The 18,789-nt window shown below is 43.2% G+C and overlaps 2 protein-coding genes across 5 annotated transcripts in view; both read left to right on the top strand.

The window, feature by feature from the left end:
* SEC11A (SEC11 homolog A (S. cerevisiae)) overlaps positions 1–6,398 on the top strand; it is a 38,611-nt gene extending 32,213 nt beyond the window's left edge. For all 3 annotated transcript variants that reach the window (XM_008565736.1, XM_008565744.1, XM_008565728.1), the window contains 2 exons: positions 5,605–5,662; positions 5,871–6,398. In XM_008565736.1, coding sequence (XP_008563958.1) covers positions 5,605–5,630 — 26 coding nt within the window. In that variant the 3' untranslated portion in view covers positions 5,631–5,662; positions 5,871–6,398. The remainder of the gene's footprint in view (positions 1–5,604; positions 5,663–5,870) is intronic.
* A 9,176-nt stretch (positions 6,399–15,574) lies between these two features.
* Positions 15,575–18,560, top strand: NMB (neuromedin B). 2 transcript variants are annotated; one of them, XM_008565713.1, is made up of 3 exons: positions 15,575–15,778; positions 16,415–16,587; positions 18,287–18,560. In XM_008565713.1, the coding sequence occupies exons 1-3, from the start codon at positions 15,622–15,624 to the stop codon at positions 18,449–18,451; spliced, it is 495 nt and encodes a 164-aa protein (XP_008563935.1). In that variant the 5' UTR covers positions 15,575–15,621; the 3' UTR covers positions 18,452–18,560. The 2 variants fall into 2 exon arrangements, with proteins under 2 accessions (XP_008563935.1, XP_008563943.1); XM_008565721.1 differs by having other exon boundaries at positions 18,254–18,373.
* Positions 18,561–18,789: the final 229 nt, after the last annotated feature.

Genomic DNA, 18,789 nt, shown 5'->3' with positions numbered 1-18,789 from the left:
ATGATAAGTGGCTGGCTGTCTCTGGAGACCCCCTCTTAACCATCACACCAAAACTACGGGTATAACATTTCTGAAATGGGTAGTTGTTGGTTCTCGCTATTTAGATGCCACATGATGCACTTGCCACTATCAGAACCTATGTTCCTGCTGACCTAGAACAGACTGAGTGGATACAGAGTTATACTAGAGAGCAGGCCACCACCCTGAGAAACTGTGTTCCCCTAGAGAAGGAAGTACAAGTTACTAAGCAAAAGCTGCCTCAGTTATAGCACGAGAGATGCTCAGTTTGGGGCAAAAGAGATCAGATGAGAACAGACACCATTGTGTTTGTCCCCTGCAGAGTTGTTCTTTTGTGCATGCCCCCACTTCAGAGGAACTTCATTTCCTATAATGGAGCTAAAAATACTTTTATAATCCAAATTAGGTCATCCGTACTTAAAAATCCCCATCTCCTTCAGTTCCCAAGGTGCTGCTAAGGTGGTTATTTAGACTCATCAACCTCTTTGAGTCTTTGTTTTTCCTCTAATTGTAAATGTACAAATTCATGTAGAAACATAAGGAAATACCAGTCATCAAAAAGCAAAGTCATTCCTCTTCTCCTCTTCTCTCTTCTTAAATATTTACTGTTAACTTTTTGGTTTATGTTCTTTTAGCTTTTGTGTATAGAGAGAAAGGAGCAGATATTAATAGATACGTGTTTATACATACATAAACACATTTTGTATATGGGGAGGACAATGGTCACATTGTTTTATAACCCTTTTTCACCCCCAAACTAGTATATTTATAAATCAAATATATATGTATATCAATAGATTTCTCTCCGTATCATCATCTGTAAAGCTGTATGCTATTCCACTATATGGGTAGACCATACTTTTGTTTAGTCAGTCTCCTGTTGGTAGATGCTGATGGTTTCCAGTTTTTTTATTGTGAACAATGTTAGGATGAACATCCTTGTTACATATTTCTCATTGCCTCTGCACAATCATTCTTCACAGTAAATTCCTAGAAGTGGAATTACTGGGTGAAACATGCATATTTTAAGACTTTTGACAAATTTTGCCACATTTTATTTATACTTCTAGCAGTATAACAGTGTTTCTTTATCTGGGTCTTGATTCTTACGTGTTTATTACAGCTCTGTCTGCTTACTCTGGCCCTTTGGTTAGGTAAAAGATGCATCATCTTATGAAAAGTCAGAGGAGTCACACTTTCACTCAAGTAACTTGTCTTTCTGAAGAATTTTTAAAAAAATCCCTAGCTATGTATAATGCTCTTTCTAAAATCCCAACATTAAAAATATAGATCTTTTTGGTGGCTTTTAATAAAAAAATGTAATAGTCTGGTACTCTGAACTAAGTAACTTTCCATGAGGTATAAAACATCTGGGACATGAACAGCAGGAGCACAGAATCTTAACTGTACGAATTCACTTTTCATTGATTATACCACCACTTACCTTGACACATCATGGAACGTATCACCTTATTTTGTGGAAATTGTGTTTATAAAACACTAAACTGATATTTCAAAGTCAGACAGTACCCAAAGCTTGTGAATACAGTTTTTTGGGCTGGCCTGTTAGCTCAATTGGTTAGAGCCCAGTGGTGTAACACTGAGGTCACGGGTTCAGATCCCCCTACCGGCCAGCCGCAAAACAAAACAACAAAAGGAATAGGGTTTTACTGCAGGCAAGTCTGTGACTGTGGTACAATGTCTTTATGCATTTAAAAGAATATTTTGGGGTTTTTTTAGTTGAACGCCTGCACACTAAGAAATTTTACACTTGAGGCCTAAGGCCCTAAATTCAAAAAAATCTTATTGAGATATAATTCACATATATTGGGATATAAAATTCACCATTTTGAAGTGTACAGTTCAGTGGGTTTTAGTATATTCACAAGGTTGTGCAACCATTACCACTATCTAATTCCAAAATATTTCCATCACCCCAGAAATAAAACTCTGTACTCATTAGTGGTTGCTTCTCATCCCCTCCTTCCTTCAGCCTCTGACAACCACTAATCCGCTTTCTGTCTGTATTGATTTGCCTCTTCTGGACATTTCATAAATGGAATGATACAACCCGTGGTCTTTTGTGTCTGTCTTTTTTCGCCTAGCATAACGTCTTCAAGGTTCATTCATGTTGCAGCATGTAATAAAAATAATTTTAGAAAATAAAACTAATACTGGACCATTAAACATTTAATAATGATGATTCTTTCTAAATTCAGGAAGTTGAAAAGCACAAGAGGATCTGTTAGTCAAAGAGTAGAGAGCACCAAGATAAGGGAATGACAGACTGGCAGAAGATCAGGGAATAGAAATATCGACAATGAAAAGATGAATACAAGTATAAGGAAGGAGCAGAGTAATGGAGCTCTCTATTGACTGAAATCAGTTTTATGGATAAGGCTATTATCTTTTTTTTTTTTTGGCAGCTAACCAGTGCAGGGATTGAACTGCGGACCTTGGTATTATCAGCACCACACTGTAACCAACTGAGCTAACAGACCAGCCTCTGGAAAGGCTTTTAAAGTGAATTTTTTACTTAACTTGAAACAGGTCATTCAATCCATTTTTGGTTGTTGCATATTCTCTTATTAAGTCGGCTACTGGAGTCTGAACTTCCCAGATACAGATCCCTTTTGACATCTGCTGGGGTCTCCTCTTAATTTGTGTGTCATCTTTTCTTTTCTGTTTTTTTTTTTTTTTTTTTTTTTGCCTTTTGTCTAATGGTCTCTATTCATTTTTTTTTTTTTTTTTTTTTTTTTTTTTTTTTTTTTGCCTTTTGTCTAATGGTCTCTATTCATTTTCTCCCAAAATATCAGCAGATAGTTCCTTCTTCTGAGGCAACTTTCTCAGCAGCACCTTTGATCCCAAGAACTGTATTTAACCATAGGAAATGTATTTACCTTCTAGATGTTAACTTGGCATAGACTGGTGTTGGAGTTGACTTTGTGGATGGTATTTACTTTGCTTATTTTAAACCTTTTTCTACTTATTGACAGCTCTGCTTTAGCATATGAGTCTATCGGAGTAGAAAAGGAAAAAGTGCAGCTGGTTTGAGTTTAAGGTGTCTGATGATAGCAGCATTATGCACTTGATCATCAATCCTTTGATATGTCTGTCCATGGAGGGAAACAGTGGTCCAGATAATTAAATCTCTTGTTTGACTTTTGACTGCCTCATCATATTCTGGCAGCCTTATGTCTTGCTTATATTACTCCTAAAGATGAAGTTGCTTTCATTTCACTTACAGTGCGCAAGGAAAAGCCAACCTTGAAAAAAAATGTTTGCATGGATTACTCATAAGCAGACTGTGCAGTTGTTGGGAGCCAATGGCTGTGGTTCTTTCAGCATAGATATCATTTTATGGAGGTAACGAAGTCTGTATGCATGCGAGTGGCTGTTTATTGATCATCAGATCAGAATTAGCAGCTAGATGTTTTAGTAGAAGTCACATTTGCTTTTATAGCTGTTAATCTGCATTTTACTGTGAGGCGTTTGCCTTTATGTTCTTAAATTAGATGGTTTACCTTCACTGAAAGTGATTGCTTTTATGAAGGTGCTAAAAATGAGATGAGGGCTGGTGGGTTACCTCAGTTGGTTAGAACATGGTGCTAATAACACCAGGGTCAAGAGTTTGTATTCCCATACCGGCCAGCCACCAAAAAATAAAAGAGAGAGAGAGAGACAAAAGAAATAACAGATACTGCATTAAAAAGAAACAGAAAACATCTATTCACCCTCCTAGAACTTAGCAGTGGCATTCTGTAGTGACTGTTACTTTTCGGCTCTTGGAGGTCCTGGAGTTGAGACTAAAGCATGAGCCCTAGGAGGGGATGTTATGTGCCACCACACACCTATGCTATGCATCTCACACTAGAACTATGCATCTTGAACTTTAGTGTGCAACAGTGTCATTTTGGCGCCATTTTACAGAGGTTTTCTGCCTCAGTAAATCTGGAAGATGTAAAAATCTGCATTTTTAACAAGCCGTCCAAGTGGTTCTGACAAAGGAGGTCTAGGTTTTAACAAACACCAATGTATGGAACAGGAGTTTGGGGGTAGAGGGGGAGAGAGAGGTGTGGGTAATGCTGCCAGAAAGGAGCGGGTCAGGAAGGGGTGAGGACAGGAGACAGGAAGTAAGGAGGGTTCTTTTTAAAAGGAAGTGAAATGCACCAAAGACAAAATATCTGCTCTTCAAGTGTGCCCAAGGCTTTGATGGTGGAGGTGTTATGTGGGAAGTAATTTCTGTTTGTGCTGCCGTTGGCATGGTGCAAAGGTTGTGAGTACTCTGAATAAAAGTATCTTGGCTATTTTAAAGTGTTCAGAAGTCAGCATCCACTTCAGCCCAACCTCTCTTCTGTAGCTTATTACAGTATCACCCAATCCACTGCGGAGTCTAGCAGTAGATGAGGAAAAAGAAGTTGTACATTTGCTGACCACCTTTTTTTCTCACATGGATGGTACCCTGCTGATTTTTTCTTTCTGCCCTGAATGCTTATGATGTTGAGGAGTCTTTTGCTTTTGCATGGAGGGGAGAATTGAAGAGAAATCATGGGAGAAAATGAGATTTCCCAAAGTGAGTGTGAAAAGAAGAGACCCAGACATTCAAACATTCAATTAGCCAGTATTTACTGGATGCCTGGTATGTGCCAAGGCACTTTGTTGGTCTTGAGGATACAGGGGCAACAAGATTGGCTTTGTTGTTGCCATTAGAGAGCTTAGAGTCTAGTAGGACAGACAGATACTATACAGCTAGTTGTACAACTAATCGTTTAATTACAATTATGACAAAGACCTTGAAGGAAATATATGAGATACTACCAGATTATTTAAGGTGGTTTTACCTAGCTTGAGGGGACAAACTTTAGGGGCAAGAGGAAAGAAAGAGCTAAGGAAAAAACAAAGGTGTAGCATCCAAAGTAGGTGGAGAAACAGATTTGAAGTACATAACAGAAACCAAGGTGGAGGGATTTCAAGAGCAAATTTGTGGTCATCAAAGTCAAATGCTGCAGAGATGTAAAGGAAAATGGGGGTTGAGACTGGTGTGCTGCAGATGGTGATTCAAACTGTTCTAGAAAAGTTTCAGGATTAAGATGGCAAAACCCAGATTACAGGTGGTTAAAAAATGAGAGGGTGGTGAAATCCTAAGTATTATAATAGAGCTCTTAACACTCCCTTTTTGGCCACTTAACATGAAGTACCTTGTAATGTTCTGGTTGTGTTTGCCTTGTCTCCCCAACTAGATTGACAGCTCCCTAAAGGTTATGATGACAAACCCTGCCCTTAGCACTGTATCAGCATGTAGCATTAGAGTCACCCACTAGAGACTGGATCCGGTACAAGTTCTACCACACAGAAGCCATGCACCTTGGGCATGATCATCTGTTTCCTCATCTATAAAATGGTGATATTCCTAACTTCCCTGTCACATGGGCTGTCAAAAGAATTAAATAGGCCAATATATACAAATGGTCTTTGTGAACTGAAAATTAGTATTTTATGGAAGATATTGATAATGTTCAACAAATGATAACAGCTGCTTTACTTAGGAGGTTCTGTGATGATCAGTTTTTTGTTTGTTTGTTTTAGATTTGTTCCTTATATTGGAATTGTGACGATCCTCATGAATGACTACCCTAAATTTAAGGTAAGAGCCTATACTAGACGTTTCATTAAAAATGTGATCTTTTGCTTAATTTTGGAAACTATTAAATGAATTACAGTTAAAAGGTGAAAGAATAACTAGATAGTTTAGTAATTTATTATGGTCACAAAAGCCAGTTTATTAATTAACTCTGAGGACTTGCGAACTTTTAAATGCTTTTCTGACTTGTGGTTCTGTGTTTATTTTCTAGTATGCAGTACTCTTTTTGCTGGGTTTATTTGTGCTGGTCCATCGTGAGTAAGAAGTCTCCCTTGCTGTGTTCCTGGGAAGATGCTGTACTTTTTGTTACTGAATGTTTGGAGTAGATATTGGTCTGTGATTGGTGGAATGGACAACACATGTGTTGGTGCTTCTTGATAGCACTGTTTGCGTTAGTTTATATTTCCACACCAGAGTATGTGTGGGTGGGTGCATGTGCACCACAGAGTGCACTCAAGGGGACTTTCAATCACAGGATTTCATATATTGTCATTGTCACACTTTCACATTTTTGTACATCAGTGAATTTTTTATATTAAAAGGTTGAGCCAAAGCCCCCAGTGTTTGTATTTTGAAGCCAAGCTTCACTTCTAAAGTGCCTACGAGTTTTGTAAATGAAAATGCAGCTCTGCACTAGTTTGAAACCGTCATACCTCCTTATAATGGGAATGGCATATACTGAGGTGGTCGTTAAGTCTTAACTTTTCAAAATTTTAAATAAAAGATTTTGCACATTGAATCCCTTATCCCTGAATTGTGTTTGTTGGGAAAGCTTTTGAAGTTTGCCTTCCTTTGCCGGTTCTTAGTACCCCTTGGGGAGATGTAAAGGCTTTGGTGTGAACAGTCCTTCACATACTGTTTTTTTTGTTTGTTTTGTTTTTGTTGTTGTGAAGCAAAAGTAGCCATTGACGTTCATAGGAAATCTTAGTCATAAAATTGATTCTTCACTAGGGCATGACTCAGATGTATACAAACCCCACTAGTGTTGCTGAGAGGTTCAGAAAATTTCACGTGGCTTTAAAAACTCATTACCCTTTCTATACTTGAGACATTCTCAACTCTCTCTTCTTTTTTTTTTTTTTTTTTTTGTCTTTTTTCCGTGTCCGGCAACGGATCGCAACCCTCAGTGTTGCCCCCGTACCGGACCGGGGACCGGCAACGGGATCGCAAGCCTTGGTGTTGCTCCCGCGCCTCGCTCAGCCAGCGAGCGGGAACCGGTCTGTATGTGGGATCCGAACCCTCGGACGGGAGCACCGCCGCGCTTCCCAAGCGGCGCACTATCCAGTGCGCCACTGGGCCGGCCCTCAACTCTCTCTTCTGATGGTAGTGTAGGTTAGCATCTGGAGGAGGCACGATGAAGGTGCTGGAGGACAAGCATTCTGTTTGTTGTCTTTAAACTCTAATTTACCTGAACCTGTTCTCTCTCTTAAGTGCCTGGCTTTGCTTTTCTGTAATGCAGACTTATGGCAGAGTTTATAGTAGTGAGTGCAAAGCCCAGTGTGTGTTTTCATGTTGAAGCAGTCAGGGAAATAGGGAGTGTAGGATAAGCCAATGTGTTTTAAGCACAAAATACTCTTAATTCTATCTGTTCTTTTGTATTAATGAGAAATTATTTCAAAGTAAGCAAGTTTTCTGTGTTGAGCTGCGTGAACGGCTTCTATTATTTTTCACCTGAGGTGGAAATCAGTCCACGCTGTGTTGCTAATGGAATGAGAATAGAGACAATTAATCTTCTGAAGCCCTCCCCTATGGAGAATAGTGCCATCCTAATCCAGTAACTAAGCTTTAGCCTTCAAACCTCGGATATGGGCTCTTAATTGTCTCAACAGAATATGAAACTTGTCAAATCACTGCTAACAACTGATTTTTCGAACCTGTCTGTGAGGCTTATATAGTACTTATATTTTCTCATGAGCCAAGGAGAGTGCTGAGACAGGCCCCTGTATGGCATGACAGAAAACTGCTACTTCATTATTTTTTCCTCCTAATCACTTGTAGAGGATGGAGTTAGCTGCTCAGCCTGATCAGTGCACTCACTCTGCTTTTGTGCCAAACTTCCTAGGACTACTCTGGGGGAGAAGCAGTGTTCTTTGCTGGCCAAGGTTGGGATCCTAAGGTTCTCTGTGATCCTAGCTTGCCTGAGTGTAGACATCCTTGTACTTGTCTCTTCATCTACCCAGATTTCTCCACCCTTACACACTTACTGGGAAGAAAACATTAATACTTTCCTCACTTGCGTATTTTCACACCTAGTTGTGCAAAAGTATTTTTCCTCCTTTGCTGGATACTCTAGTTGCAAGCAACAGCTAGGTTTCTCTGAAAAAGTAATCAAAGCATTTAAAAACATTTGAATCAGTCCATTAGCCAAAAATAAAAAGATTATTTGTGGGGAGAGGTATTATGTTCCCAGTTTTTATATTGTCTAGTTTAAAACATAAAACAGGGAAATTTTATTAGTAAATATATTTTAAAAGCTCTCTGAAAATGTAAGAAATGCCAGAGAGGTTTAATTTGGTAATTGAATGAAATTATAAGTTCTTTGAGATTCGGCAGGGCAAATGTGAGGTTGGGGGGGCTCAACCATTGTGAGTGGAGGGAATTGAAGAGTATGAGAATTGATAAAACTTTAAATGAGAATTTGATAATGGGATTATCTTTTGGCTGTTATTCATCCACTGTCATAACTACAACGAATATAAATCTCTTTATGTTATTTCCAAACGCCTGTCCTCTGCTCTAGTCCTGTGTCTCTCTTTTCTCACTGGACACTTCTACTTGATTGTCCCGTCTTTAAACTCAAGCTCGTAGTGATTCCCACCAAATTTCATGTTCTCTATGAAGGAGTATTCACCTAGATGTTTTATTTTCCCACCATATCTAGTCAGTTACTAAGTCTTACATTGATCTCATTCTATTCTCATTGCCGTCACCTGAATCCAGAAATATATGTTCAATGGCTCCCTGTTGCTTGGGCACCACTTTCCCTGCAACATGCCAGTCCGTGCTTATTTTAGATAACTACCATCTGTTAATTATAGTGTGCCTTTTACTTTCAGAAGTGTCTCTTGTTTATACCATAAACTTTGTGTTCACCCTACCTATTACCTGCACATGAAGTTCAGACTTTGAATTAAGCTCACATTAAGTGTTCTTGTGCTATACTCCTGGGTGTTTTCACTTAAACTCTCATACTCTTGTTACTACTTGTCTGAGTCTCACCATCTGCACAAGTAGTTGTTCTTCCTCTGTCACTCAGTGTTTGCAGCCTTATATTGTTTGCTTAAGTTTGTTGGATATGGCCTCAAAGTCCCCTGGCAAATTGTAAGCTCCTCCAGTGTAGGAACCCCATTTGATAGAAACTGTACTCTGTTTCCTCAGTAGCATGAAGCAGTGTATATTAAATGTTCAGTATAATCATGCACTGGAAACAGAGGCAGTAACTTAGGTTAGCATTGCTAAGCTCTTATCCTGGGGCAGAGCATATGAATCATTAAAGTGATTTGTACTTTCCTGTTATTTAGTAAGTGCCTTCTCTTATTCTTGTCAAATTTGAATCTGAAAACTTTCTCTCTCCATGGTTCCATTTAAACAGCATGTACCCTTCCAGATTTTTAAATGCTAATCCTGTTTCTTCTTTTTTGTGTGTGTCCTGGAATCTTCCTGGTCTTCTTTCTTGATGGTAGAAGTATTGTCATTTGTTATTTTTCTTAGGGAGTCATTGGCTTCTCAGAGAGTCTGAACCTGGAATCAAGTCTCTATTGTCCTTGGGTATTTCTTTGTGTTTGCCTAAGTGTTTTACCAAGTCCAGCTAACCACTCAGAACATGGTGTAGGGACTACGTCAGCGTCTGAGGGCGCTTATGACATTTATCACTGGTAAGCTTCAGAGATGATCCAGCTGATTCTAGCTGGTTAAATGGTTAATCTCCCTTCCGTAAGATGTACTTTCAGTCAGAACAGCCTGTTCAGGCTGTTTTCTGGACAGGTCATATCTTTAGCACTATTCTCCCTTGCTAGACTAAGTAATACCAGGTAGGGTTTTAGAAGTTAAACAACAAATGTGACCCTTCATATACAACTGTGGTGAGTCTGGATATAGAAAGAATGCTCTCTAAACAAGAAGTATTATAGAAACTAGAATGTGTAGGGCTTACCAAAAAATGGTGAAGACATTGCCTTCCAAGTGTCGTTCGAAGCCCTCAGACTTTTTCCAGCCTCAGCTCTCACTGGACCCCACATTCTTGCACCCTGGACATTGGTCTCACTGTAGAGGCATTCTTTGTTTATGCTGGTCACTCTGCCTGGATTGCCTGCTCACTTCTCTCCTTGCTAAAAGCTTTCTCATTCTTTTAGCAGACATTTATTGAGCATGTACTGACTGCCAGATTTTGGGCTGGGCCCTGGGGATACAAAGATGAGTAAGGCAGGGTTCCTCCTGCTCTGCCTGAAACTCAGTGCCTTAACAGGGGCAGCACGTGTAAACAAATTTTTCCACATAGGCTCATCAGTGCAATGGTGGATAGATGCAGAGGGCGCCTCAGAAAGGGGTGTTTCTTATTCTTGATTCAGCTTTCTGGTGTGTATTGTGCTTCCTGCTTGGCACTGTCCTGTACTTTGTTCACACTCCTCTTTAACCTTGCCCTCAGAGTGGTTTGCCTTATGTGTATCTTCTCCCCAACCAGAGGGCCAGCTCCTTGAAGGCATTAAGATAAGGCCACAACTTCTGATTCATACTTGTATATTCCCTAGTCCCTACCATAGGGCTTTGCATATTTTAGATTTACTTATACCCTGCCTTGTTCCATAAGATACATCCAGTACTATGTGATAAAAGATAAAGTAATTGAAGAACTTGGGGTGAAATAAATATGGAAGAAAAGGATGAAAGCAGAGGTGAGGTTAGTACCTGCATATTAAAAGCTTCTTTTTTCTGCTGGAAGAGATCCATAGCTTTGGCTCTGAGCTCCGTAACTAATGCAGAGAGGAATATAATCATTTCTATGCTTTATGGAATGGTCATAAAATGGAATTTTAAAAAAACTTGTAATGGTACCTGAGGACCAAGAAAACTCTCTTCTCAAATTGCACTGTGTGATATTATGCATTAATCCCTGTAGTAATTAGCCTAATTAGCCTAATGATTTTCATAGAGCTATTTCAGAGAATATTCCTTGGTATAGATAAAGTTTGGCAACTTCATAAAGCCACCTCACCAAAGATCACCTAATCGGCCAGGAATCTTCAACTTTTCTGTAGAATGGTGTCTTTTAATCTTTTTTAAATTCATGGCCTCTTTTAGGAAACATTAAAATCTCCATACTTCCTCTCCATTCTCATAAACATCCCCTCCCACTTCGATCTATAATATCCAACCTCTTATCCTCACCAGCCAAGAGTACGTCATCTTTCATTTTCTTAAGTTTATATTATAAAAATAAGTTATATAGTTTCCCATATATAGTTAAATTATTATATTGAATATGACTTTCAAACTATACATCCTATCCTTGTTCTGCCAATCTTGGGAGTTTCTGGAATGCCACCTACTCTTGATTAAGAATCATTTCTCAGCTGCCTGTTTAGCTCAGCTGGTCAGAGCACAGTGTTGTAGCACCCAAGATCAAAGGTTCAGATCCCCATACCGGCTAGCCACCGAAAAAAATAAAAAATCATTTCTCTAGAACCATTACTTTAATTGGCCCATCTACTAAGATTGGTAAACAGGATTCCAGCTTTAATTCAAGGAGTCTAGTTAGAAAAATTTGTACTCAGGATTTCATTTCAGGAAAGTAAGTCAGCTAGCATCAAGCTTTGATCAAAACTCTCAGCTTGACAACTTCTTTAAGCCAAAAAAAAGAGAATGCTGTACAGAATTCTTTTCTTGGAATTGGTCAAGAGTTGAGGTAGATGTGCTGGCATTTTAGTTTATCAAACAACTTTTGCCAGGGCCAGGCACTGTTTGTCAACACCATGATTGTCATCCAGGGAACTTTTTTTCCCTGTCGTGGGTTTCAAATTTAAAGCAGGCATTGATTTTCCCAGGATCCAGCTAATAAAACTGAGTATTTACAGTGTACCAGGTGCTCTGCTACATGCCTTTAATTTATAACAAGCTCTTGCTTTCTCTCATTTAATAAACCTCAAAATGACCTCCATTTTACAAAAGAGAGGGACCAGGAGAAGTTGAGGGATTTGCCCAGGGTCTTCTAGTCCATGCCCAGCAGAGCCAGACTTGAGGTCTGTTTCTTTTACCACATCACAATGCTAGTTGTCATAACCTGGTCCCTCTACCTTTGTAAAGTCTAATGACACTTTTATTAGCAATAAACCCCACAGTTGCAGAGCCCTTGGGAATTCTTCTTTAGAGGCTCTAGGTTTTTCCTCCTCAGCTTTGCTCAGATTAGTAAATCTAGAAATAGTGAGATTCTCTGGCAGATTTCCAAGCTTTTAAATCTCTTTGGAGTTTAAAGAGTATTTATTTCAGTTATGGAAATGTCCCTTTAAATACATGAATATAACCCTCAAATAATAATGAATGCTGGGCCTAGGGCTTCTCATTTTCTTAGGTTTTCAAGCTTCCCTGAGCACCTGTGTCATTTAGCTTAGCATCAGCTTTTTAGCTTTCTTAGCCATTGTTGGAGTCATTATCACTTTCTCGTTAGATGTAAGTATTTTCTTTTCTTGTGAAGATTGCCTTAAAGAAAACTTTTCTTTTCCTTTTGCAACTTCAGTTTCTGAAAGATTTCCTTCTTAATAGTCAGTGTTCTGATTTTATAGCTAGTCCTTATGTGTTTTCTCTGACTTTGGGAAATTGTATCAAATATCCCTGATTCTCCGTTCCTCCTCCCTTAGAGATTCTGCTGTTTTCCTGATTCTATAGCCCCTTCTCCATTCTGAAACTAAAGAGCAAGATCTGAGATGTTTCTCTTCATCTCCCCAGTTCACACAGGCAAAGATTTGCCAGGAGAGAGATTTTACACCATCTTGTGAGGAGCTCTAGGTTTGTTGTTCTTTTTCACTAGGCTCATTTATGTCTAAGTTAGCTTTCTGCTTTTCCCTTTCTCTGTTGTCCTCTATACTTTTCATGTGTTTGAAGTCCATACTCTGGTATTCTACATTTATTTAGTTTCTCTGCAATTAACTTGCTTTGTACTTGAGTTAACTCCTACATAAAAAGGGCATCAAAGCAATGTTGATGATCAAAGAAGTATGCATGTGCTTTAGGAAAACAGCTACTAAAAAGATTGAGTTGTGAAAAGATATTACTTGTAATTGATTCCAATTTAATGAAAATATAGCAAAAACATTAATGTCTATTAATGTCCTTTATTTCAAGCAATTTTTTTTTTAGTGGCTGGCCAGTAAGTGGATCCAAACCTTTAACCTTGGTGTTACCATCACCACACTCTCCCAGGTGAGCTAACTGGTCAGCCCCCTCAAGCAATTTTTGATTAAAAAACATAGTGCAGTTTAAATGTTTTGTTTGTATTGGTTATAATAGGATTTGCCATGTATCTTTCACCCCTTTAGTCACCCTTTAGATTGTCTTATGAACCTTCTCCACACTTTCTGTGGCTGTCCTTGAATGTTGTAGAATCCTGACAGGGTCAAGTGGGCTCTGAAGAGCTTCTCCAAGTACCTCCATACAATTCACTGTCACCCTTTCCCTGGGGTATGAAGGCCTTTGGACTTTCCTTGTCATCAGAGTTGACTTCGAGAACCGGCAGTCGGCAGTTGAGGTCCTCATGCTAAACACAAGCCTGGCAGTCCCTTGGGAAAACCAGTCTCTCTGCTATGCCTCCTGTCTTTTCCCTGAGGCATCTTAGTGCTCCTCTCTCTATGGACAGTGTTTTATAGCTGGCTGTGGAGCTACTGCCTGGCTGCTTTCTCCGGGGTCCTCAGAGTCCCCTTTTTTCCTTTTTCCTGATGCTGGGCTGACAGATCAAATGGTCCTATGGGCATCTGGGGCAAGTCTCGGATCTGTAGTTGGAGCTGTGAACCTGGGCTGTATCAGAGGAAGCTTGGCTTAAGTATAAATAAACCTATCAGACCAGATCCTAGGGTCACCTACAGAACAGAGGTAAAACTCCAAAGTCAGTGCCCACTCTCCCTCCGAAATATCTAAACTCCACTTGATGTTGAAATGGGATAGTAAAATGGGAGTGGGTGTGATTTAGGGAGAGTTGTATCTGCCCTGCACAGCTTTGGGGGCCTGATACAGTGGTCCCAACAGACCCGAAGTCTGATTCCAGTGGAATGTCTGGGCAAGTGACTTAACCTCTCTGAGCCTGTTTCCACCTATAAAGTGAGGAGAGAGAAACCTAACAAATAAGATTCCGTCAAGTATCTAAGTTAAGACAGCATTCAATAAATACCAGCTCTTGTATGTTCTCACTAATTTCATCCATGGACCAGAGAAGATAGGGTGGGGGTGAGGTGGATGCAGAGTAGAAGGAGGGGTTGCAGAGGGAATGATTATTATGGGAAGGTGATAAGAGCTATATCTGTACACTGTGGCTAAGCTGTGAGAAGAAAGCAGAGAGGTGTAAATGCCAAGGTGGGAGAGGAGAAGCAAGGAGATTGGGAAAAAAGCCAGAGCCAGAAATGGAGAGTCCCTGTCCTGTGTGTCATGCTCCTGGAAGCTCAGCATGACAACCAGCTTCTCACAAAAGCTTCCCCTTGTAGGGCAGTGATCCATAGAGCTAGCAGACCTTGCTGAGCTCAATACATGCAAGAGTAATAATAGCAAGTACCATTATTGAACCAGATGGGAATAGGTTCTGTCGCAGCCACACTCTTCAGTGTTCCAGGGAGGGGTCCAGGCGCCCTGCTCCTCCATCATTCACTGCTTTGTGTACTGTCTTTCCAATGAGATGGTTAATTTCCTTGGGAGCAGGCAATTATCTTCGTCTCCCCTCCTGTGCCTAGCATAGTACTCTAAACATTGGTGTTTAGTAAACGTTTAAGCAAAAATAAATGTATTATTCTGAAGCACAGCATCTTCCCCTGCTCATTAAGTGATGCTACTGATTCAAAAGTTCTTTCCAAGACAAGTCCTGACAACTCCTTGGGAGGAGGTCAGAGGGCTGGGTGTGGGAGGACAGGTGCTATAGGACTGCTGCTTCCTGCCGCAAAATAATTGTGCTATAAAATTTTAAATTATTAAAAATAGGGTAGTGTGGTTCCTTCCATTTTACAGTTGAAGAAAGAGGTTCAACGAGGTCACACCGCTTGTATATGGGCTTCTGGTCCTGTGCTCTTCTGCTCTCCTAACCCACGGATCTGCCTCCTGCCCAACTGACAGGCCAGGCTGTCCAGCGGGGCGCCCACTCCGCGGAAGTGGCTCCTTGTCCCACCTTCCATCCTTCTGCATTCCCACCCCCAGCACCTGCTGTGGGCCAGAGCATTTCCAGATTACCTGGTGTGTGCTGTCCCTGAGAGGGTAGACAGCGCGATCAACACGGGTCAGATTCCCCGAGAGGAAGGGGTTGATGGAGATCAACGTATAGGGCTCCTCTGATGCCCGGCACTTGCTGGGCACTGTAAAAATGCCCGTGTTTCTCGGGAGGAGGGCTCCACGCCCCTACTTCTACCCTCCATAAAGAGAGGCTCAGAGGGGTGCAGAACGACTTGTTGCCCGAAGCCCGGCGGGAGTGGCGAGGGAATGCCAGGAGAACGGCTTTGCCGCCGGGCCCCTGCTTGCCCCGGGCCAGCTCCTCAGCCTGAAGACGGTGGGCCTCGGCCCGCACTCCCTGGAAGAAGCGGTGCCCCCGTGGGGCGCGAGTGCGGGTGTGCGGGTCGGTGCGAGCCGCAGGGCGGTGGCGGCGCGGCCGCCGGGGCGGGGCCGGGCTCTCGGAGACGGCTCCGCCCCCGGGGCGCGGGTTTAAAAGGAGCGAAGGCGGGAGCCGCCAGACTCCAGCAGCTGGCATCACGCCGGAGAGGGACCGCGGCCCGGGCACAGCCATGACCCGGCGGGCCGGGGGCGCTCGGCTGCTCGGCGGCCTCCTGCTCTTAGCCCTGCTCGCTGCCGGCGCCGCCCCGCTCAGCTGGGATCTCCCGGAGCCCCGCAGCCGAGCCAGCAAGATTCGGGTGCACCCGCGGGGCAACCTCTGGGCCACTGGTAAGTCTTCCGGGACCCGGGCCAGCGCCCCTCTCCTGCTCAGACTTCATTTTCCATCTCAACCTTATGGCCGCTCCTCGGCCCGTACACCAGTGTCCGAGCAGGTGGAGGCCCTAGGGCTTCTTTAATTTAAAAGATGGGGAACTTGAGACCCTGACAGGTCAGTGAATTGGCTAAGATCGCTCAGCCAGTTTAAGGCAGAGCTGCGGCTAGATCCTAGATCTTACTTTGAGCTGGAAGCCCCTTTCCTTAGACTTTGCTGACTCTTCTAACCTCAGGCGTGTCTTCTCTCTGCACCTCCATCTTCCAGGCACATCGTTCTCCACCTTTTCCCCTGCACTGTCCCGTCCCTCCTCCAAGCAGGAAGCACAAATGGCAGAATTTCTCCCTGGCCCTTGGCCATTCCACCCTCCTTCCAGCTGTGCCATCCTCTCCACCCACTCCACCTGTTGAGGAAAAGCAGAGGTAACAGGCTTTGCCACCGCCAAGGTGTTTTTGTGGCTCCTTGGTGAGGAGGAGGAGGAAGGTTACATATCTTCCTGCCACTAGAACTGAAACATGGGAGAGATGAGGAACTTTTCCACTAGGGTGATGCTCGATCCCTGACTTCCTTGTGCCTCGGCAACTCCTTTCTAGGTCACTTCATGGGCAAGAAAAGTCTCGAGCATCTCAGCCCATCCGCGTTGGGGACAGCTCCTCACACTTCCCTGAGGGACCAGAGACTGCAGCTGAGTCATGATCTGCTCAGGATTCTCCTGCTAAAGAAAGCCCTGGACGTGAGCCTCAGTGGCGCAGCACCCCATACTCAGGTGAGCCAGACCCCTAACCCAGTACCAGGAGGGCTCAGCCAGGGCCACCCCTGGATCCGGCATGGGAGGAATTACCACTTAGGGCATGACTGACCAGCTAGGGTGTGATGGCTGTGGACCCCAGAAAACCAGGGTTCCAGGCTCTCACTATGACCCAGGGCTCAAAGGGGGAACAATCCAAAGAAAGGAGGCTGACCTTCCCAGCAAACCCCATGGAAAGTAGGGCAAGAAGTTCCCCCTCACTCATCACCCAGTCTAAAGTCACAGAGTAGAATTACCCAGCCTCTTGCAGCAGGACCTTTCTCCCCCAGTCCACACAGCCTTGTTCCACCCAAGCTGTCCCCTGCTGCATTTATCAAGTCCACCTTTGCTGTGCCCTGTGTGTTCTTGTAGTCAGAGCTGGGACCTTGAGGCCCAGAGAGGAGAGAAGTCAGCAGCCAAGACAGAGCCCTGACCTTGTTCACCTTGACCCATGCTTTTTCCATTCCCTCATCTGCCTCAGCCACCAATGGCTGGGTGGGTTTATTGACTTCAGCACTCTTGACATTCTGTTGTGGGGGCTGTCCTGTGCATGGTAGGATGTTTAGCAGCATCCCTCATCTCTGCCTCTAGATGCCAGTAGTTCCTTCCCTTCCCCCCAAGTTGTGACAACCAAAAATGCCTCCAGACATCATCAGATGTCCTCTTGGGGGGAGGGCCCAAAATCATCCTTGGTTGTAAACCACTGACCTATGGGGTTTAAGGCCCCAAAGCTGGAGCCAAGCCAGCCTTAGTATCTAGCCTGGTTGAGTGGTGGCTCCTTCATTCCTTGCTCCTGGTGCTGTCCCCACCGTGCATCACCCTCACTGCTATTTGTTGAGTGTGATGTGGTAGAATGTAGGCTCTGGCAACAGCATGCTGGGCTCATAAGCTAGCTACATAGTAGCTGTATGAACTCAGAAGCATCACTTACCCTCTCTAAGCCTCATCTTTCTCATCCATAAAATGGAGATAAAAATAGGCTCACCTCCCATTAAATGAGACCATTTATGTCACATGCTGAGCATGGTGCCTGGTGCATATCAAGCCCTTAGTAAATGGGAGCTCTTACTAGACTGTATGCTTCCTGGAAGCACCTGTTGCTGACTCACTTTTGTATCAAATGTGTACATTTCGAAAAAAGGGAAGAGCATTCCCTAGAGAAGGTTCAACCCCATCCTCAGCCAACATCCCTGACTTCCTGATGCACAGAACCACCAGCCCTTGGGGACCTCAGATGTAAGGGCTAGGAGCTGGGGCTGGCTAAGTCTGAAGGGAGACAATGGGCTATTGGCTTTGAAGGCCTGAAACACGCAGATCAACTAGAGAATCTCAGAAGTAAGCAGTTCCTAGCCCTGGGTGGTGTGGCTTAGTTCTGGTGCAGAGCTGGGGGTGGGGGAGTGAGGACACAGACATGGCCCAGAGCCAGGGACTATACTTGGATTTACTTCCATGATCTCCTTTAACTGTCACAACTTCCCTGTGAGGTTTGGGCTGTATTCTGAGAAAACCACTGCCCCTGCCTCCTCCCAGGCCCTTCAGGGTACTAGGGCTCATGCCTCAGCTGACAGCCTGCCCCTGCCCACTCTGTGGATGCCTAGCTCTTAGAAATGGCAGGATGCCCCTATCATTTGTTTCCCCTCCCCAGGTCAATCCTTCTGTATGTTTCCCTTGAGCACAGGAGGCTGCTGGTGCAAATACTGCAGAAGCGATGTCAATAATGGGACAGAGAGGACAACGCGGCTTAGATTGTGCCCACCCAGGGAAGGTGCTGAATGGGACCCTGCTAGTGGCCCCATCTGGATGTAAATCCAAAGCTCAAATCTCTGTTACTCCATTACTGTGATTTCTGGTTGTGTCGCCAGGAATATCACTGATGCAGACACAAATTAGTTCCTGCTGTATTTCTTGCTTCCCTGTTGAAGTTGCGAATAAAAAACCCTGCCCTTTACATAGAATGTCTGGTCTTCTTCTAGCTACGGTTGAGGGAATGAGAGGCAAAGGGGGCTGGAGGGCGGGCTGTTCAGTGAGATGGGCTGGCTTCAAAAAGCCCAGAACACTCCATGCCATGGCACCAGACTGGCACTGACTCAGGACTCCTACTCATTCGTTATTCAGCAAACATCTGCTGTGTGCCGGGTCCTGTGCCAGGCGCTGGGTTCTACTCTCACCTCTACGGGGCTT

This window comes from Galeopterus variegatus, unplaced genomic scaffold (assembly GCF_000696425.1).
Source record: "Galeopterus variegatus unplaced genomic scaffold, G_variegatus-3.0.2 Scaffold14, whole genome shotgun sequence".
NCBI lineage: Eukaryota > Metazoa > Chordata > Mammalia > Dermoptera > Cynocephalidae > Galeopterus > Galeopterus variegatus.
This window is presented reverse-complemented; position numbering and strand designations above follow the sequence as displayed.

Coding starts and splice junctions, on each gene's coding strand:
- NMB (XM_008565713.1), top strand. CDS start 15,622: ATGACCCGGCGGGCCGGGGGCGCTCGGCTGCTCGGCGGCCTCCTGCTC. Junction 15,779..16,414: donor GGGCAACCTCTGGGCCACTG/GTAAGTCTTCCG, acceptor ACTCCTTTCTAG/GTCACTTCATGGGCAAGAAA. Junction 16,588..18,286: donor GCGCAGCACCCCATACTCAG/GTGAGCCAGACC, acceptor CCTTGAGCACAG/GAGGCTGCTGGTGCAAATAC.